This window comes from Achroia grisella, unplaced genomic scaffold, assembly GCF_030625045.1.
Source record: "Achroia grisella isolate CSIRO2021 unplaced genomic scaffold, CSIRO_AGI_Agris_v1 utg900, whole genome shotgun sequence".
Taxonomy (NCBI): Eukaryota; Metazoa; Arthropoda; class Insecta; order Lepidoptera; family Pyralidae; genus Achroia; species Achroia grisella.
This window is the reverse complement of record NW_026713059.1, coordinates 622,090-645,732: the sequence shown is the minus strand read 5'-3', so window position 1 is coordinate 645,732 and position 23,643 is coordinate 622,090. Positions and strand designations below refer to the sequence as shown.

At 30.4% G+C, this 23,643-nt stretch overlaps 1 protein-coding gene across 1 annotated transcript in view; it reads right to left on the bottom strand.

Annotated features, from left to right (window-relative positions):
* The window catches only part of LOC131853200 (proton-coupled amino acid transporter-like protein pathetic), a 43,935-nt gene extending 23,848 nt beyond the window's left edge, over positions 1-20,087 (bottom strand). The window contains exons 1-2 of the mRNA XM_059204034.1: positions 19,997-20,087; positions 15,370-15,428 (exon numbers count right to left, since the gene is read on the bottom strand). Of these exons, the coding sequence (XP_059060017.1) occupies positions 15,370-15,416 (47 nt within the window). The 5' untranslated portion in view covers positions 15,417-15,428; positions 19,997-20,087. The remainder of the gene's footprint in view (positions 1-15,369; positions 15,429-19,996) is intronic.
* Positions 20,088-23,643: the final 3,556 nt, after the last annotated feature.

Below are 23,643 nucleotides of genomic sequence, written 5' to 3'. Positions count from 1 at the left end.
CCACGATCCCTGTGGAGATTTCTACAACCAATAGGGATTTCTGTTTAGTTGATAACTGAGTGGTTATCTAGGACACACACCCTAAGTTTTATAGTATGCATGTTGTATGGCTGGTGTATCAATATAGAGATATATTGATACTCTGGATATGCAGCATTGTGTGAGTAAAGTTTAGGACGCATTATATTTATTATATTACAACTTATTATACACTGCACAAATTAAATAAGTAATTAATAGACGAATTAACCATTGAATATAATTATATTAACCAGCAGAAGCAATAGCAATGCGGTTCACTATGACTTCCTTATAGATATATAGATATATCTTGCATTTCATAAATAAAGGAATTGCTAAATTATAATATAGAATTATTATATTGAAGTATAAGAATGCATTTATTAGATCACCACATTGAGATTAGTAATATTAAGTGTATATGCACTTAATGTTGTAACAACCTTTATGTTAAATATATTTTATATGAATAGCATAAATTAATAATTAGGGTTGTAAGAGATTACATTTATATATATGTAACTGTGAATATTGTAGGCATTGGGGGGTTTATTAGATGAATTCTGGGAGGTTCCCAGAAGTAGTGAAGGTGAGTGTTAATGCATTCTAAAAGAGCTCTTTAAACCTACACCCGAGTCACAAGTCTCGGGCACCACTTGTGGTTCTCTCCCTGAATCATCAGTGGCCGGTATGAAGGCTAATCGTCATCATAACTAGTGGGTTTAATAAACATGTACATATAAGGTATAATTGCTAATTAAGCCAGTATTATAATAAGACTATATTGTTTCTTATTTAATAAAACTACAATGTAATAATATATAAACTAACTATACATAAGACATGGGATCTTAACATCTCCAGTCATTCCTATCAATCACCCATTGGGCAATCGGATTCATGTGGGCGATGCATTATCAAAATTATTATATAATTTTGAATATATTGAAATACAAGACCAACCATATACATATAGATATCGGTAATAATAATATTACATTTTATTCTACAATCAATTCTAAGGAACTTCGGTTCTTTATTAATTAATATATTTAATATTATTCTTCTTGTTCCAGTCAATTCAATAAAATAAAGGTTTATTTTAAGGTCTTTGGCCTTAATAATAAATACTAATTACTTGAGCGTAAATATTCAGTGTAATAATATTAGGACTCTTAGTCCTTTAATTTATATATACATATTATATGTGTATATATACATACATATATAAATATAAATACATACATATATAAATATAAATACATACACATAATCACATCTATGGGCTTCGGTCCTCAATGAAAATATATTTTATGACTATCCATTTTATGGCTAAACATTTTATCAATTACTAAGCATTGGCTTTTATATCCAGGACTCCGGTCCTCTATCATATCGACTATCCACCTAGTGGTTGTCTATACATAACAATCATCCAGGTCACAGACCTCTGTCACTATTATTTATATTATTATGATTATTTCACTATGTGATTAATCAAATTCTACTGATTACTATATCAGGACATGCAGTCCTTCTACAAACTAAACATTACCTTCTGGTTGATTCTTTATGTGGAGCATCCAGACATCTATTTTCAGATATGGGACTTATATTTCTCGCTTATAATATCTCATCAATATAAAGATTACTTCGCCATGCAAGAAATTCTAATTTACATATAATCAATCATATTAGAGCCCAGCTCTTATTCACACATATCTAATTCTTAATTCCTTGAGTATTCTTGGTATTAAGTAAATTTATAAACTTTATATGCTATGTTTGTAATATAGCAATTATCAACATTATATATTGGATTGACCAATATTGTGGTGTTGATGGCATTGAGCTATCACACTACTCTATTATTATTATTTATCGTACTGCAATTACTGGTGATCTCCAATGTCACATTATAGGGCCGAAAGGATTATCCATTAGTAAGTTCTGGTATTTGATTGACCTCCTAGTTTCTGTTACGACTCGTACTGTATCTACAGTCTGATCTCCAATGTCACATTATATATAGCCGAAGGGTATTCCCCATTAAGTAAGCTACGTGACCGAGTGATGCTGGGATTTAGTTTCGAGATCGGGCAGTCTCTTTGACAGTCTCTCTATCGCCACATAGAACCGAAGGAGTCAATATCCATAAGTAAGCTTCTGTGTCGTGAGTGATCCTGAATTCAGTTTCGATCTGCCTATGGCAACTATATTTTATCTACCTACTTTCAGCATCGCAAGCTTGGTGAAACCACTTGTAATGTTGAATTAATAATATAAATTAATCTTGTTTTGGTGCTGAGAATACTCATCCCATTTCACTTTCAAATGGTGCATATTGCAACCCTTCCTTGCATATCCCACCTTATTTATTAAAATCATAATGGTTCAATGATTCAAATATATACCTTATAATTATTATTCATAACATATACTCTGTATCATAATTTGTATTATTGAGATATGTATTTATCTCGCAGTTATTACTCCATCATATACCAATAAAAGAATCTATAGTTACTACATATACACAACGGGTCCACCGATACTAGACGATCACAATAATTTATTTATATGGCCAAATGATTAAAGATTAAGTGTTCCATCGTTATATGATCTATTATTTAGATGATCCTCGGATATTTAGAATGGGTGTTTAGTTCAATTTCATAGGTAAGGGGGGGAACGTTACAATTGGTGTGGCGCCGCAACCAGGATTACCAGGATGCCAGAATTGGGATATAAGTAAAATTTTATTAAAATAGATCACTTCGAACACTTGATCACAATTGGAGTCTGTGACTGAGTGAATTGGTTTTAAAATATGATGAGAGTAGTAAATATATGTAATTTAATATGTTATACTATTATGAAAATAAATTTACGAATATATTAGGTAACTTATGGAATATTAGGTGACTTGTGGAATATTAGGAAATTAGTGGAATATTAGGTAACTAGTGGAATATTAGGGGACTTATGGAATATTAGGTGACTAGTGGAATATTAGGTGACTAGTGGAATATTAGGTGACTTGTGGAATATTAGGTGACTAGTGGAATATTAGGTGACTTGTGGAATATTAGGTGACTTGTGGAATATTGGGTGGCTTGTGGAATATTAGGTAAATAGTGGAATATTATGTGACTTATGGAATATTAGGTGACTTGTGGAATTTAGGTGACTTGTGGAATATTAGGTAACTAGTGGAATATTAGGTGACTTGTGGAATATTAGGTAACTAGTGGAATATTAGGGGACTTATGGAATATTAGGTGACTAGTGGAATATTAGGTGAAATATTAGGTAACTAATCCACTAGTACGAATCTAATTGATATTACAGATGACGTCATTTTTTAACAATAAATAATTGCGAAATTTTGCGATCGAAGTTAGATAATTGGTCCACTGGTTAAAATATAAGTAAATGTGTTAAGTTAGTTAATATGTATTATTGTTTCGAAATTACTAAAGTTTTGGGGTCGCTTAGAAATTAAAACTGTTGAGGAGATAGAATAAATTTAACGAATAATTAATTACATAAAGTAAATGTGTTAACTAGTTACTACCTTTAATATTTATTGCTTTCAAAATTACTAAAATATTGCGTGTCGCTTATAAATTAGAACTTGTTGGGAATCGATAGAATAAGTGCAACAAGTAAATAATTATGTAAAGTATATGTATCAAATTAGTTACCATGTTATTAATTGTAGGGTCGCTTATAAATTAGAACATGTTAATTATATAAATAAAATTTATAAAACGTAAAGTTATTATGCTATTTTTTTTTAAAATTAATGAGAGGTTGGGGGTCGATAGAAATATTTATATAAATATGTTATTCATAAAACTAATTATTAATTACTGTTTTCGAATTATTAATCAATTGGGGTTCGCTTATAATTTAAAATTGTTGGGAGTCGATAGAAATATTTACAACAAAATTAATTATATAAAGAATATGTATCAAACTAGTTATTGTATTATTGGTTTTTCGAAATTACTAAAGGATGGGGGTCGATAGAAACATTTACAACAAAATTAATTATATAAATAATATGTATCAAGCTAGTTATTGTGTTATTGGTTTTTCGAAATTACTAAAGGATGGGGGTCGATAGAAACATTTACAACAAAATTAAATATATAAATAATATGTATCAAGCTAGTTATTGTGTTATTGGTTTTTCGAAATTACTAAAGGATGGGGGGTCGATAGAAACATTTACAACAAAATTAATTATATAAATAATACATATGTATCAAGCTAGTTATTGTGTTATTGGTTTTTCGAAATTACTAAAGGATGGGGGTCGATAGAAACATTTACAACAAAATTAATTATATAAATAATACATGTATCAAGCGAGTTATTGTGTTATTGGTTTTTAGATATTAATAAAGGATTGGGGTCGATAGAAACATTTAAAACAAAATTAATTATATAAATAATATATATCAACCTAGTTATTGTGTTATTGGTTTTTCGAAAGGATGGGGGGTCGACAGAAATATTTATAACAAAATTAATTATATAAATAATACATGTATCAAAATAGTTATTATGTCATTGATTTCGAAATTACTAAGAGGTTGGGGTCGATAGAAATACTGATATAACAATATTATGCATAAAACTAATTATTAATTATTGTTTACACGTTGGTAGCAGGTTGGGGGTCGATTATAATTTGAAATTAAAGGGGTTTGATAGAAAGATTTATTAGAAATGAATAAATATTTTCGAATTGCTACCTTCTATTAGAAATGGCATCGGCCTCTGCAATAGTATATTCAATAATCCATTAATAGAAAAGGCCTTCAAAATTATCAATATAGTCAAATTTGGCATTATCGAAAGAAATGTATCATAATTTAGATATTTTGTATTGATGCATCGATGGGAGTGGCATATTCTCCAAAAAAAAAAAAAAAATTTGAATTTGAATTATTATTAATAACATTGAGGTCGAAAAAAAAAAAAAACCGTAGGGTTGGATATTAATATTTGCTACAAAGTATGTACCACCAAATAGGTTAGAATGCTATACAGGTTGCAATTAGCGTTAGTATATAATATTATCTTATTAGTAGCATTAGAAATAAATGATGCATATGTTTTATTAAATTGTCAATCATACTGAAATCTCCGTCAATACGTAAGTTAGATATTGTATTGCATAGCTTTGGGAACAATATTACAAAACATAACCACATAAGAAAAAAAAAAGAGTTATGTTTGGTCATTCTTAATAAAAGGAAACAGTCTTATAAATATAAAATAAATTGTCAAAAGTTTAAAAACTATATGTTATATAATGAAAATAAAATATGTTATAGGAAAATCTAATGTAATTATCATTCTGGTGAACTCCATGATAATTAGGGGGTTGACTGTGACGGTTCGCCTGGTATTCATTTCAGTTAACACCGTATTTTATAAAATTATGATAAAAGAAAATAATAATAATAATAGTTCAAAACAAACAAAACAAAAGAAAGAAATAGTTATTAGTAGAAAATTCTAATGTAATTATCATTCTGATAAACTCCATGATAATTAGGGGGTCGACTGTGACGGTTCGCCTAGTACTCATTTTAGTTTTACGTCATATTTTGCATAAAATGGGCGATAAAAGGAAATAACAAGAAAAATGTACATATTAAAAATATTCACTTCAAAAATTATACATACATAGAATAAATTAGCATATATTCCGTTATTTAATTGACAAAATAATTGTAGTAGAAGCATCGTCTTATTTGATAAATAAAATACATAAAATAAGTTATATGTAAAATAGTACAAAATATTAAATAAAATCAATATTGTGTATTTAGCTTTCAACACCAGAAAAGGATAGTTCGCTATAACTATCTATAGGTATTACATGTGTGTCAAAATAAAGCCATTAAAACTGTTAAATGCATATATGTAAACATGGTTACTAGCAGAAAAGACAATAGGGCGGCATCCTTTTGTGTTCGTCAAAAGAAGGCCGACAAACACACTATCTACAGATATTACACGTGTGTTAAAAACAAAACTATTAAGAACTGTTAAATATTTTTCTGTAAACATATTTACTAGCAAATAGAACAATAGAACGGCATCCTTTGTGTTTAACAAAAGAAAGCCGACATGCATACATAGGATGTTCCAATTTACTACGTTGTAAGAGATCATGATTTAAATAGATAAATAGAAAACGACTTCTAAGGAATTAATTGTATTGAAACATTAGTTCAGGTTTTGATAATAGAAAGGAATTTATTAGAATTTCATAAAAACACAGTATGTAAAATAATAGTATCAACAGAATGAGCGGTTATATATGAATACTAACGTTTATATAATTATAATGATTTATTAAGTAAATTATAAATTACATTTTTATTTTTATTACAGACTTTAATATTAATTACATATTATATATGTGTTTGCGATTTATTATAATGTTATATCAGCATTAAATTAATAAACAAGTAAATATATTATGTAAACTCGGTAAATGGTTGTTTATATATTATATAGGAAAAATATTTGTAAAACAAAATAAAATTTAGGATAAAGAAAAGTGTTACAAAATAAATTTAAAAATCATCCTGTATAATTAGTGTGAAATGCCTAAGAACGAAGTTCTCACGTTGAGTTATGTTTAGATATATATATTTGGCAAAAACAAAGTCGGTAGAAGGTTGTTAGGAAGGATGAAGAATCAAAAGAAAGGTTAGTCGTCGGCGAGCTTCCGTAGGAGTAACAAGTGTATATTTAACTCTTTTACTATTCGTAAATAAGGAGATTTTAGTAAGTGATTTTAATACTTTAATATCCGTTCTTGTCAACATATTGGTAAGTCATTTTAATTCTTTCACTTTATTTATTGTGCTCATAATATACTGTATGTCTGTTATCATTTGACTGTATTATTGGGATATTTTAGATAAACTGCCAAGTTAAATAGGAAATGTAAATGTGTTTATTTATTTTATGATTTGCGTGGAATTAATATGTTGACGAATACATTGATTTAGTTTAATTACTTATAATATAAAATTTAACGAGCATGGTTTATTTGTGTCTTTCTTATATTACGATAATAGTCTCAATTTGTACCTACATAAATCTGAGTTATATTGATTTATTTTCTTTAGTTAGGTTGAAAGGTTAGGAGTTTAATATTAAATGTGTATATTTACTCGTTAGATGCTAATGAATTTAATTGTGTCCTTTAACAGTTGTTGATAACTCTAATATTTTATATGAGAATTATATTAATAATAAATTTACTACGACTAAACTAAAAGTAAATTAAGGAAGTTATAGTAAAACCCTATTGTACTTATAATGATGGCTAATAATAGTTCAGTTACTTATCAAAAATAAATATTTCATTCACTTATTTCAACTATTTATTACTTATTTCAAATATTTCATTACTCACACTGAATGTCTTGCTGTGTGGTGTTCCTTATTTGGGATAGTAAATTACGTTTACTATTTCGAATATGTAGATATTGCATGGTTAATATTTAGTACACGTCTATATTATATTACACGGAAGATGTAATGAGAGGAAGATCTTTGAGTCTTATATATATAGTTTTGCTGAAGGCTTTATTAGAAGGAGGCAAATGTTTGTATCGATGAATAAACTATTGAAGTAACATTTTCCAATAATTTATGATGATCAAATGTGAACCGTAAATCTCTATGGAGACTTTAGCAAGTAAGTGAAGTTATAATAAATAGGTTGTGGAAGTTTTTATCAGGAGGAGAGAGAGGCTCAGATCGATGAATCTATGATGAAGTCACATGTTCCATCATTTGAGGAGAGATGAGTCAAAGCTCGCAATGAAGGTTTTAGACCACGATCCCTGTGGAGATTTCTACAACCAGTAGGGACTTAACTTAGTTGATAACACTGTGGTTATCTAGGACACACACCCTAAGTTTTACCGTATGCATGTTGTATGGCTAGTGTATCAATATAGCGATATGTTGCTACTCTGGATATGCAGCATTGTGTGGGTAAAGTTTATGACGCATTACATTTATTATATTACAACTTATTATACACTGCACAAAGTAAATAGATAATTAATAAATGAATTAACCCATACGAAGATTATATACATTCCACAAAAGATGTCGCTTGGGGGAGGGTTCTGGTTACTGAAGGCTTCACTAGAAGGAGGAAAATACTTGTATCGATGATTGAACTATTGAAGTGACATTTTCCAATAGTTTTTGATGATATATTATGATCCGTAAATCTCTATGGAGGCTTTAGTAAGGAAATATAATATCTGTAATAGTTGTGGAAGTTTTCATCAAGAGGAGAGAGAGGCTCAGATCGATGAATTTATGATGAAGTCACATGTTCCATCATTTGAGGAGAGATGGGTCAAAGCTCGTAATGAAGGTTTTAGACCACGATCCCTGTGGAGATTTCTACAACCAATAGGGATTTCTGTTTAGTTGATAACTGAGTGGTTATCTAGGACACACACCCTAAGTTTTATTGTATGCATGTTGTATGGCTGGTGTATCAATATAGAGATATATTGCTACTCTGGATATGCAGCATTGTGTGAGTAAAGTTTAGGACGCATTATATTTATTATATTACAACTTATTACACATTGCACAAATTAAATAAGTAATTAATAGACGAATTAACCATTGAATATAATTATATTAACCAGCAGAAGCAATAGCAATGCGGTTCACTATGACTTCCTTATAGATATATAGATATATCTTGCATTTCATAAATAAAGGAATTGCTAAATTATAATATAGAATTATTATATTGAAGTATAAGAATGCATTTATTAGATCACCACATTGAGATTAGTAATATTAAGTGTATATGCACTTAATGTTGTAACAACCTTTATGTTAAATATATTTTATATGAATAGCATAAATTAATAATTAGGGTTGTAAGAGATTACATTGATATATATGTAACTGTGAATATTGTAGGCATTGGGGGGTTTATTAGATGAATTCTGGGAGGTTCCCAGAAGTAGTGAAGGTGAGTGTTAATGCATTCTAAAAGAGCTCTTTAAACCTACACCCGAGTCACAAGTCTCGGGCACCACTTGTGGTTCTCTCCCTGAATCATCAGTGGCCGGTATGAAGGCTAATCGTCATCATAACTAGTGGGTTTAATAAACATGTACATATAAGGTATAATTGCTAATTAAGCCAGTATTATAATAAGACTATATTGTTTATTATTTAATAAAACTACAATGTAATAATATATAAACTAACTATAAATAAGACATGGGATCTTAACATCTCCAGTCATTCCTATCAATCACCCATTGGGCAATCGGATTCATGTGGGCGATGCATTATCAAAATTATTATATAATTTTGAATATATTGAAATACAAGACCAACCATATACATATAGATATCGGTAATAATAATATTACATTTTATTCTACAATCAATTCTAAGGAACTTCGGTTCTTTATTAATTAATATATTTAATATTATTCTTCTTGTTCCAGTCAATTCAATAAAATAAAGGTTTATTTTAAGGTCTTTGGCCTTAATAATAAATACTAATTACTTGAGCGTAAATATTCAGTGTAATAATATTAGGACTCTTAGTCCTTTAATTTATATATACATATTATATGTGTATATATACATACATATATAAATATAAATACATACATATATAAATATAAATACATACACATAATCACATCTATGGGCTTCGGTCCTCAATGAAAATATATTTTATGACTATCCATTTTATGGCTAAACATTTTATCAATTACCAAGCCATGGCTTTTATATCCAGGACTCCGGTCCTCTATCATATCGACTATCCACCTAGTGGTTGTCTATACATAACAATCATCCAGGTCACAGACCTCTGTCACTATTATTTATATTATTATGATTATTTCACTATGTGATTAATCAAATTCTACTGATTACTATATCAGGACATGCAGTCCTTCTACAAACTAAACATTACCTTCTGGTTGATTCTTTATGTGGAGCATCCAGACATCTATTTTCAGATATGGGACTTATATTTCTCGCTTATAATATCTCATCAATATAAAGATTACTTCGCCATGCAAGAAATTCTAATTTACATATAATCAATCATATTAGAGCCCAGCTCTTATTCACACATATCTAATTCTTAATTCCTTGAGTATTCTTGGTATTAAGTAAATTTATAAACTTTATATGCTATGTTTGTAATATAGCAATTATCAACATTATATATTGGATTGACCAATATTGTGGTGTTGATGGCATTGAGCTATCACACTACTCTATTATTATTATTTATCGTACTGCAATTACTGGTGATCTCCAATGTCACATTATAGGGCCGAAAGGATTATCCATTAGTAAGTTCTGGTATTTGATTGACCTCCTAGTTTCTGTTACGACTCGTACTGTATCTACAGTCTGATCTCCAATGTCACATTATATATAGCCGAAGGGTATTCCCCATTAAGTAAGCTACGTGACCGAGTGATGCTGGGATTTAGTTTCGAGATCGGGCAGTCTCTTTGACAGTCTCTCTATCGCCACATAGAACCGAAGGAGTCAATATCCATAAGTAAGCTTCTGTGTCGTGAGTGATCCTGAATTCAGTTTCGATCTGCCTATGGCAACTATATTTTATCTACCTACTTTCAGCATCGCAAGCTTGGTGAAACCACTTGTAATGTTGAATTAATAATATAAATTAATCTTGTTTTGGTGCTGAGAATACTCATCCCATTTCACTTTCAAATGGTGCATATTGCAACCCTACTTTGCATATCCCACCTTATTTATTAAAATCATAATGGTTCAATGATTCAAATATATACCTTATAATTATTATTCATAACATATACTCTGTATCATAATTTGTATTATTGAGATATGTATTTATCTCGCAGTTATTACTCCATCATATACCAATAAAAGAATCTATAGTTACTACATATACACAACGGGTCCACCGATACTAGACGATCACAATAATTTATTTATATGGCCAAATGATTAAAGATTAAGTGTTCCATCGTTATATGATCTATTATTTAGATGATCCTCGGATATTTAGAATGGGTGTTTAGTTCAATTTCATAGGTAAGGGGGGGAATGTTACAATGCGAAAGACGACGACCGCCAATCGGTTCCCATGTCGGCAAATCTGTTTCTGATTGTTCTTTTTTTGTTTCACGGCACTAAATTACTACACAATGAACAGGTAGTGAGCCATGAATGACAATAGAAAATTAGTAGCAATGCTTCAATAAAATATATACATAAAAACGGTCTAAAGTATGAACAAGGACAAATGCTACGCAATAAAGAAAATACAAAAATTGTCATTGGATTAAGTGAGGACTTATTTAAAATATGACCATTATATATCACTCTTATTGCTCATATAATCTTGATATAATATTATAAACGCGTAAGTCTGTAAGTATGGATGTTTATTGCTCTGTCATATAAAAATTACTCGAACGGATTTTGATGAAACTTTACAAAATACAGTAATATAGCTTAGACATCAGAATGACATATAGACTATATTTTATTAAAATTTATATATTGAAATTTAATGCGGGTGAAACCGCGGCCACAGCTCGTTATCATTATATAGTATAAAACAAAGTCGCTGTCACTGTCTGTCCCTATGTATGCTAAAATCTTTAAAACTACACAACGGATTATCCGTAAGTATATGGTTATGACGCAAATTGTGAAGACACAGCAGAAGCAGCTAACTATGTAATACAAGAGTTCTTTTGATTTTTGTAAACTAAAAATATTACAAATAATAGAAATTTCAATAATAATATATACAAAATTGACAGGTGTAGTTAATTACGTCTCGACTTGATATTTACACACAGACGTATGTAATAGTTTTGTTAATGAAGTAAACGAGTAAAAATTATTTATTAACAATTTGAACAACTTTTAATGAACAATTGGTTTAAAACATTCACCTCAATGGTATATACTCTGTGCACCGTATTATGGTGAGGGTGACAGTTACTAATTTTACATTTAACTATTCCTACATTTAAGTTAATAATTATATTAATGATTTAATATTATAGAAATGTGGTACAGCTGAAATACTAAATTATAATTTGTAAATCGCGGCAACTTTTAAGAGTGAAACGAAATATTAATGAAACTGTCACTCGCAATATGCTACAGCGCAAATGGTATAGTGACTTAGCACAATGACTTTCTTCCGATGATTGTGGGTTCGATTACGATACAGCCACTCATATTTATAAGGTTGAATATTTATATTAATGCCTGTCTTTGTATATATAAGGTGTAAATATATAAGAGACAAAATGTAGTTAATAATGTCTGTTGTATAGTACCCAAAATATGGTTTGCCCAGTTTCAGACTAGAGGACACTTGAGTTTGCTATATATGTATTACGTACTATACGTACTATGTGCCCGCGATTTCAGCCGCGTGAAATTTATAGCCTATATGTTATTCTAATATTTAAGCTATATTACTGTAAAGTTTCATCAAAATCCGTTCAGTAGTTTTTGCGTGAAAGAGTAAACATACGTCCATACTCACAAGCTTTCGTGTTTATGATATTAATAAGATATTAAGTAATAAATGTTATAGAATTAAAAAATACTTGAAAATCCCTATGAGTTGTAGGTATAGTGCCCATAACAAGGTTTAGTTTTGTTTTATCCTAGATGACACTCTGAGTCTTCCAAATTTTTTACAACATATTTTTTACAAACAGAATATCTGATATTTTTGCTTAAATCGACACACTATATCTATACGAAACGAGCAACTTTTATATGTAATATAGGTACACATAATCTTAGAAACTCTTAAGATGATTTGGAAGAATCATAAATAAATAAATAACCCTGGACAATTAACACAGCGCCAATTAACACAAGCTTTAGCTAGCTTAACTTGGGTCTAGATCAAGTTAAGCTAGCTAAAGCTTGTGTTATGGGCATTAGATAACTGATACAATACATAGATATTTTTTTCGTAAATACATATAGAAAACACCCAGACCGATACAAACAATACTCATAAATACAAATGTACGGTAGAAAAGCGGAAATACCTTATAAATTGTTATTTTCTTATCAAATTTTCTTTTAATCTTTATAAGTAAGTTTTCCAGAATATGCAAAATGTACGGAATAAAAATAAGATGTTGAGTTAACTTCTGTCTTCAGGTATATACATATATATATAACTACTTGAACCAAGAAGTTCACTCATTCCCTCGAGCGATATATTCAAAGTTTCTCATATGAGCATGTATTTATAATAGTTTAGATCTTTGTTCAATAAAACATCTTTTATTCAACATACATACATGTTAAAATGTAAATTTCTATATTGTTACATTTACAATATTATGTTATCTGTACATTTACTGATTATATGAACAGTAAACAATCTCGTTTAAAGTTTAAAATAATACTCTAATAAAAATAAAACAAGATTCCAATGTATACTCGCAAAAGTTGTTTTGCCATATAAATTAAAATTGCTATTAAAAATAGGGGTTGTTGGTAGAAGGATGAAAATTTTATTATTTGGTTCAAGGTATTTTTAATGCCGCATTATTAAAAAAAATAAAAAAATGTTAGGAGTGGACAACCCTATTTTGTAGCTATTTCTTACACCCCTAAGTGGTAGCTACAAAATACTAATAATACAATATCGGTCAAGCCGTTTTGGAGGAGTATGGTAACTAATATTGTGTCACGAGAATTTTATATATAAGACTTGCAATTGATATTTGTAAAGACTTTATCTCGACTTTAGTATACAATTTTGTATATAAGATATAATAATAAAGTCAGAACGATTCACAGAGCGCCATCTAGACCTAAGCTAAGCTAGCTAAAGCTTGTGTTATGGGTACTAGTTATATATAACAGTTACAAATACATATATTTTTTTCGTAAATACATACATATTATGCATAGAAAAAACCCAGACCGATACAAACAAAAATACCCATGAATACAAATGTCTGTGCCGTGCGAGGAATCGAACCCGCGACCGTCGGATGTAAAGCGGTGTGCTAGACAGCTAGACCACCGAGGTCGCCAGAGATATAACATTAAAAAGTCAAGATGTCTCAGAATATAAAGGATTAAAAAAAACGGTTCAGTACATAGTTTTAGTTATCGACCCACATTATTTTTATTCGGTCATTCAATAAAATGACTAACTTGGGAACTGCGTGGTCTCACACAATTTTTTATGATACTGTGATGTTGCAAAATAAATAATAACATTGTATTTTTTTTACATTTGATATTTTTGATTGAATCTATACTTTCTTAGTAATAATAATAACCCTGGATAATTAATACAGCGCCTTTTTAGTCCCACTGATATTTTTGATTGAATCTGTATATTTTTAACTAGCTGTACCCGCGACTTCGCCCGCGTGGACGAAACGTGAATTATACTTTATTTTTCTAAATAAAATTAATGTTTCTAAAATAAAAGTAGCCTAAATTACTACTTATTACATCAGCTACCTGCCAAAAAAAGTCCCATCAAAATCGGTCCAGCCATTTCAGAGATTAGCCGGAACAAACAGACAGACAGACAGACAGACAATTATATATTTATATTCATATGCATGTAGTAAAAAACGGTTATTTCAATATTACAAACAGACACTCCAATTTTATTTATATATATAGGTAATAATAATAACAATCCTGGACAATTAACACAGCGCCGTGCAGTCCCACGGTAAGCAGAGCTTGTGTTATGGGTACTAGATAACTGACATAAATAATAGATATTTTTGTTGGTAAATACATACATAAATATAGGTAGAAAACACCAGACTGATACAAACAGTAATACCACATACAATGTTTGCACCGTGCGAGGAATCGAACCCGCGACGTACCCACATTGTGAAGTAAAGTAAAGTCATCTCGCTCCAATCACACAAATATCCTGCTCCGATCGACCTCCCGTCCAATTCAAACGGGGATCGAAATTACGACGGCCTGAGCCGAGGTTCGAACCCCTAGTGGTGCCCTCAGACTAAAGTCGTATCCGTCAGGCAGGAGTTGGCCTTCAGCCGCTCCATAAGTCCTTCCGCGGGTTTGGAGTGCCATCTGCACTCGCCCCTAACGTCTGAAGCTAAGCTAGTCCGAAAAAAAAACAAATATACTGAGCGTAACATGGGCATATAAGCGTTACAATTACCATAATCTCAACAGATGACAACACCTTCAAATGACCGTAGGATAACTGTATTAATATAAAACTTAAAATTATCTTACGTTGAATTGAAGTTATCAACTGATGCTCGCTTTTCATCCTTTTCCATTTTTCAATGTATCTGTAATATAAAGAATCATCATCATTATATAACATAAAAATTAAATCACACCGCCTTACTTCCAATAGTAGCGGGTTCCAATCCTCGTACGGCACAAACAATTGTCTTCATGAGTATAATTATTTGTATCTGGGTGTTTTCTATATCTAATACGTATTTACGAAAAGAAAAATACACATGTATTTATATCAGTTATCCAGTGACCATAACACAAGTTTTAGCGAACTTGAATCTAGAGGAATTGTGAATTGTCCTGAGATTATTTTTATTACATATTCTTTTATGTCTGAGAAGTTTATTTCCATAATAAGAACTTGGTTCAATGGATAGATTTTATTGGTTTCATTGAGACAAGTACATTTTCGTCACACCATGGTGTACTTATAGAGGAAAACACCATGACATTGACAATAATAGTATTGTTCACGCTTCGTGTTTCCTAAGCAATAATAATACTCAATACCACGATATCGACAATTTTTTATACTTTTAGATCTTAGAACGCTAAATAAGAATAATATATGGTTGTACCGTAAGATAGAACAGTCTAGACATACCTACTGACATAATAATTAAGTCTATATATATTTTTGACTAATTTAAAGTCTTAAATTTAATTTAAAAAAATAATAGCTATGTAACTGAGGTCAATGTGAATTTGGCTGTGAATGAAAATGTTGGCTAAAGTAATTCAAAATTCAAAATTCATAATTCCAAATTCAAATTACAATATTCAAAATTCATCTCTATTTAGGTAACACATTCATCTTCATTTATGTAACACATTTTTACAACTACATTCTTCTCGTACTTGTTGAAGACTCCTTTTAAACGTAAAGTATAATTAGTATAATATACTATAATATACTATATTTAGTATTGTACTTATAAAGTATAATATACTATAATTAGTTACATAATTCAATTTTAGGGGCAACGTCGATACATAATGTCGATTATTTGAACAATATACATTCTATATACAAGCTTTAAAAAAAAAAAGTAATTTAACTAAGTTTCTTGCCAGTACTTCTCAAATGGATATATATACTGAAATGGACGGTAGGGAAAAATTAATATGAAAAATATGGCGTACATAAGCAGATAAAATGTCCTACATGAATAAATGATTTTTGAGTTTGAATTATAATTTCAATGACTGACATCTGTATTAATAGGTTAAAAATGAGAGACGTTTCCTGGTATCGCCAATCTATGCATTAAAATCAGCTTCACAATAAAAAAACATAGCAAAATCAAGAAAGGGTCAAAGAATAAAGTACAATAAATATATATAAAAGAAAAACTATCAAAAAAGGTTGCTGATAGGGTGCCATATCACACATAAGATATTAGACAGGGGTAATACTAAAGGCTGAAAGTAATATCTTTAAATAAAGTTTATTTATTATGGACGGCCTCGGTGGTCTAGCTGTTTGGCACACCAATTTACTTCCGAACGTCGCGGGTTTGATTACTCGCTCGATGTAAATACATTTATTTATAAGGATGTATCTAATGTATCGGTCTGAGTGTTTTCTATTTATAATAAAACCCATAACACAAGCTCTGCTCAGCTTGGGACTAGATGACGCTATGTGAAATCCTGGGTTAATTACAATTGTCTGATTATTTTTACAAGATTTTTATCCCATTCAGGTGTCAGATTTAGTAACGAGCTGGCATGAAATTTCTCAGTCTTTTAAAGTAGGTTTACAGCAGCAATACTCCTAATTAAGTCAAACAAGATGTTATATCATTTATCTCGAAAAACTATAATAAGTAGAGAACAGAAACATTTTGTTTGTTCAGATAAAGTCGTAAGAAACAAATAGATATATAAATGAACAGATTTCCGAAACAGGAAAATCGCATCTAGTAACAATATTATGACAGTATCGCATTTTATCATCAAACATCTGCAGACATCGACCGATAACGACAATAGATACTCGTAGATTTCGCCAATACCTTACACAATTGACTATTGTATTTCACCGACTTCAAAGAGGATGTCCACACTAAGTAATATTTACTCAATCTGTTCTCGTTATTAAAGTATAATTGTGATATATGACGAGAAAACCAAGTACTTAAGAAAAGTACTAGAAACTATAAAAAAAGTAAAGCGTGACTATTAATAGATATTGCAGTACTATCTAACATTACTAGCTGTGCCTACAGTTTCATCCGCATGAAATTTATAGCCTATGTCTTATTTTAATAATAATAATCTCAGGACAATTCACACAGCGCCATGTAGATCCAAGTTAAGCTAGCTAAAGCTTGTGTTATGGGTACTAGATACAAATACATAATATAACATAACAAACATACATAATATACATAGAAAACATCCAGACCCTTACAATCAATCTCAAAATACAAATGTTTGTACCGTGCGAGGAATCGATCCCGCGACCGTCGGACGAAAACGGACCGCTAGACCACCGAATCGTCAATATATTGATGTAAAAGCGTGGAAGAGTAACAAACATCTAAGAATCTATCCATATATACTCACAAACTTTCGCGTTTTTAACATTAGTAAGATTTATACGATTATGAATATATATATATACGAATTGATATGTATAACAAGTACTGAAGATATAATATTAAAAAAGATAATTGTTATTTTCCTTTTTTTCTGACTCCTATTTAGTCACTCAAGTAGTTGGTTGATCCTTCATTATTTTGATAATTAATTAGTTCTTACTGGTATGTTGTATTCACACATTTATAAAAATGTAAAGTTACAACCAAATTATTTAAAAGAGCATGAGCTAAATTATTCTCTTTTCTCTAGATATCTTGCCCAAAAGATCTCTGACAGCAAATGTTTTCGGTATAGATTACCAATTCAATGGATACATCAGATAGACATTGGCTACACAGCAGTCAATGTTTTCGTACAGCCAAGAACCGTACCAGATGAAGACTAAATTGCGAGGTGCTATATCATCAAGGAATATAATTAAAGATAATCCACTCAATCTATCTCCATCATGAGTTTTTTTTTCGGACTACTAACGCTGTTGATCGCAGCTGGCCTTCATCTTCACCGGCCGATTGTGTCAAGAGTATATGAATAAAGAAGAGAACAAATGTCTTACCTTCTATAGAATTATGAATATATTTATCTATAATGCAATTGTTTTAAATTATCCTTGAATATTTACAAAAAAGCACGTAAAATAATAAAAATTGTAATATTTGCATATATTTTTGGAGAATCTTTTATCAAACAACTTAGCCAATTATATTATGTATATTCTTACCAAGGCTTTACTATATTTGTAATAAAATACTAAAAATGTTTAATATATCTTTATGAAGGTTAAAACTATTTTTATTTTTATAAACAACAAACTATCAATGCTGTCGGTCACAATTTCACTCAAATGTAGATAGCGAGTCCAGATGCCACTAAACCCGCGGAAGGACTTCTGGAGCGCCTGAAGGTCAACTCCTGAAGGCCTGATAAATTTTTTTGACCAGCTTTTAACTAAACGCATTGTTTGTACAACTACTACTACATTGGTTTTGAAAAAGATTGTCTATCTGCCTGTTTGTTCCTGCTTATCTCTGAAACAGTAGACCGATTTGAACGGGACTATTACTCGCAAATAGCTAATGTTATAAGCAGTAGCTTAGACTACCTTTCTTTTATTTCCACGCAGACGAAGTCTGGGATAAGCGTATATTACATGCGTATATGTAATTTAGCTTTTAGGCATACATAGTGCTGGATTACAATCCAGATATTTATTAAACTACACGCTACTAATCAAATTCTTGTACTGATTGTAATCTGTTTTGTTTGCTAATAAATAAATAAATAAGAGCTGGTTTAAATTAATAAAAGTGTCGTTTGTGAAGGTATCTTGATAACCTAAAGGTTATCAATGATAAATAATATTTGAATTACAATTCCAATATGATTTAATGGTTGGAACTTAAATGGTAAATTAAATTAAAGATTTAAATGAATATGCAAGTGTCTGAGCAAGAATTACATCTATGGTAGTAAATACTATATTCGATTGACTATTGGGTGTATTTTCAATCAAATAATTTTTTTTTGAGAAATTTTTCAGAAATTTGCACCTACTTTGATTAGGGTTAATATGTGTTGAGATCCTTTTCCGCAAATTTAAGTTGATATAGAATTAAATATGGGTTAGGTATATTTGCTGGGAGGATACAAAAAATGTAGTAGTATATTTTATACATTATTCAATCTATGTTTTTTTAAAAGTCTATTGTTACATTTATTAATTTACAATGTTAGCTATAATTAGTGAATAATAATCTTTTTAAAAGACTAATTTATATCTGTTAATATCTTGAAACATGAATATGTATTCTACATTATAATAAATATTAACGTTTGATTTCTAAAAGTGATTTTAAAAATAGAGGGAAATGTTTACCTAAGTGTTATTTTTGTAATTTATTAAAACATCTACAGAACATAACCAGTCATTTAATTTATAAATTTAGAATTTGTCATAATTAACAAGAAAAGAACTTAAAAATATGTGATATGTGACAGTGATACAAACCATTAACAATAAAGCAAGAAATAATTATCACTCACAAATATTAGAATATAATTTCTAAAACATAACAATAGTGATGTTTGTAAGACATTTGAGAATCGACTAATTTTTCAAGCGTGCAACGACATGATCTACAGTGTGCGTGACAAATTATTGTACACCACAAAATAATATTCAACTTTATTACGTCGCGTTAAGATTTAATTTGTATCAAAATAAATACACCGGTCAAGGTCTCAAGTGCAGGTAAGTGTAGATTAACGTCGTCACCAGATTAAACTATTGATTTATTAATCAGGCCCTATTGATTATAATTCACCATTCTATTGTACTTTAACTAATACTAGTGGTCGCCCAATGCTCACAATTTGACGACAATAAATTAAATATCAAAAGATCTTAGAACCAGCTGCAACAATTAAACAAAAGAGTATACCAATATATGCATGTGTCACATAAATAATATTTAACATACTAGCTACTCGCCCCGGCTTCGCACAGGTGTGCATATATTTTACATATAAACCTTCCTTTTAAATCGCTATCTACTTAAAAAAACCGCTTCAAAATCCGTTGCGTAGTTTTAAAGATTTAAGCATACATAGGGACAGATAGTGACGGCGACAGCAACTTTATTCTATACTATGTAACTAGCTACTTGCCACGGCTTCGCACGGGTGTGTTATATACATATAAACCATACTCTTGAATCACTCTAGCTATTCAAAAATATCACCGCTTCAAAATCCGTTGCGTAGGATTAAAGATTTAAGCATACATAGTGACAGACAGCGACAGCGACTTTATTTTATAGTATATTAGTAGACTTTATTTTATATAAGGATAATGATAGTAATAAAAAATCTGGAACAAGGAAACACAGATGATTATGATCATTTAATGAAACTTATAAATACTGATAGACTGTCTCATTATCACAAAACCTAAATGGCTCTATCCGGTAACTTGAAATTTTGTTTAAAAATTCTTTTTATTACGCCGACTTAGGAAGGATTTCCTGAAATTTCCATAGGAAGCACAGATAATGGACTGTTCTTAAGAACCGGGATATCCGTAGAAAAAATAAAATGGCCGATATTATTAAACTGAAATGGTAAAAGCCATTAACTATGTACAGCACATTAATATCTGTTGAACAATTAAAATTTAGCTTAATCTTTTATTAAAGATCGCCATATTTTTTATGTAAATAGGGTGACTACCGGACGGCCATTGGCAATAATCACTTTTATATAAATATTGTCCCTAATGATAAACAAGTAGCTACTTACATATCATCATCGTCATTATTATTACATAGTACAAAATAAAGTCGTTATCGCTGTCTGTCCCTATTAAATCTCTAAAACTACGCAACGGATTTCGGTTTTTTTAATAGATAGATTGATTCAAGAGGAAGGTTTATATGTATCATTCGTAGGTAATTTTATAAAAAAAAAAAAATTAATTTCATGCCATTTAACGTATGATGTAATGCAATTTACTTACTGTTAATTATGTTAATATAACAAATAAAAAATTGTGATCACAAGATAACAAAATTAGAGTGGACTTTAAACATTGTTATTTTTTTTATATATTTAATACAGCCAGTACGGAACGGATAGAGGACTCTTTCAAGAAGATGGGCAGCATGTTGGTGGGGACCCGGACCGCGAGCGTTTTGAAGCTCGCATTGTGACTCGATTCCAGCTGCGTCACCCTCAAAGTCATGTTACTTTTGATTCGAATACAATCTACAATGTCCTGTTCCTTTGTGGTTATACAACTCCACCAGGAATACTATAACGGTCACGTATAAACTGCTAACTTTCATCAGATCTATAAACAAATTAAAAATCAGAAATTCACACGTAACCTTACGGCCTCTTCTGCATGTCATATTTTTTTTCACTATATATACTGTTGAGTTCGCCTAACTACATCACTTTAAAGAATTGTCATAAATTCAACTAGTACATTTTTATTTATACTCTAGCTGTACCAACTTCGTCCGCATGTTATAGTGACTTTGATAACATAAAACAAAATTCCATAATCTAACCCAATAAAAGACAAGGAAAAAGGTTCATTTTCTAGCATAAAAAATGACGACTTTCTATACAAACTTTCGTCTCCCCTTTCAATCCCTTAAAACCTTTCCTTTGCATTAAAAACTATACTATTCCCTTTATTAGGGTTTAGACTAATTGTGTACCAACTTTAATTTAAATCAGTTTAGTAGTCTTGATGTGAAAACGAGACAGACAGACAGAGTTACATTAGCATTTCTAACATTAGAATTGAGCGCTCGTGGGACCTCACATGTGTCGCTCTTTCTGAGGACTAAATTCTCATGATTTTAAGTTCTGAATGTATTCCACTACCATATTCGTTTAATTTTTATTTATTTATACGAATCTACTTTTAAAAATATATGTATATCCTTTTTAACTGTATAATGCAAATATATTTTACCTAATTGTATGTAAATGTTTTAATCATCACCTAAAAAGTCGATAATCAATATTTAGTACTACAAAATGGTGATACAAGGTTGATCCTAAGTAGGCTATTTTGTAAGATTATTAACTGAATATTTAGAATTTCACCTTGAGTTTCTATGATAGCGATACACACACGTTTAAGATAAATTTTATTATATCTAAGTGAATATGATCTTAAATACACGGCGCGCTCGCAAATATGTACTAATTTTTATTAATTGACAATGAAGTTCTTACGATATTACATAGGAGTTATATAATAATTTATTATTGATAATAATAACCCTGGATAATCCATACAGCGCTATCTAGTACCAAGCTAAGCAGAGCTTATGTTATGGGTACTAGACAACTGATATAAATACTTAGATACATTTATTTATTTGTAAATACATTACGGCCGATGGTCGGTAGTTTAGTTGTTTAGCACATCACTTTCCCTCGCACGGTACGGTATTATGTATATATTACATGTTTTTCTCTTCTATTTATCCCTGTTCGCAGTCATCTCGATATTTAGTCCCTTTGTTGCTATATCATCTTCACACAGTCCATTTATCTCTTTTTTTGGCCTGCCTCTGCCCTTAACCACACTTTCATATGTGAAGAGAATATTTTAAAGACAGTAGGTCTTTAAAATACACTCTTATTTCTCTGCATCACCATGCTCCACATACCATGACAGACGATTACTTTGCAACTTCTCCGACACTGATGGTACTTTCATATTTCCTCGAATGTATTCATTTTTCATCTTGTTCATTCTTATCACACCACACATCCGACTCAACATTTGCATTTCGGTCTCCCATCCGTCGCCTTTACGGTCGACACTCTAATAATCTACCGGACAAAAGGCCGAATCAGAATCATTTTTCCTTAAGTTTGAGGGGATCAAGTCACGTCTTCGCTGTATTTTTATTATTTTTTATTAGGTTGTTTCGGCTATTGTCAGGTGCTTACAAGCAGCACTGCGATCTACATAGATCTGTTGTGCTCGCACCTTTTCAGAGTTCACAACCTAGACCCTTCAGGGACAAGAATTGATGGATATTCTTATTAGCAATGGTTTTTATCTCCTCGGGAGAAAACTTACTAACTTTCCAAAGGAGATATTACATTTATGCATGAGTGGGTTAGAAC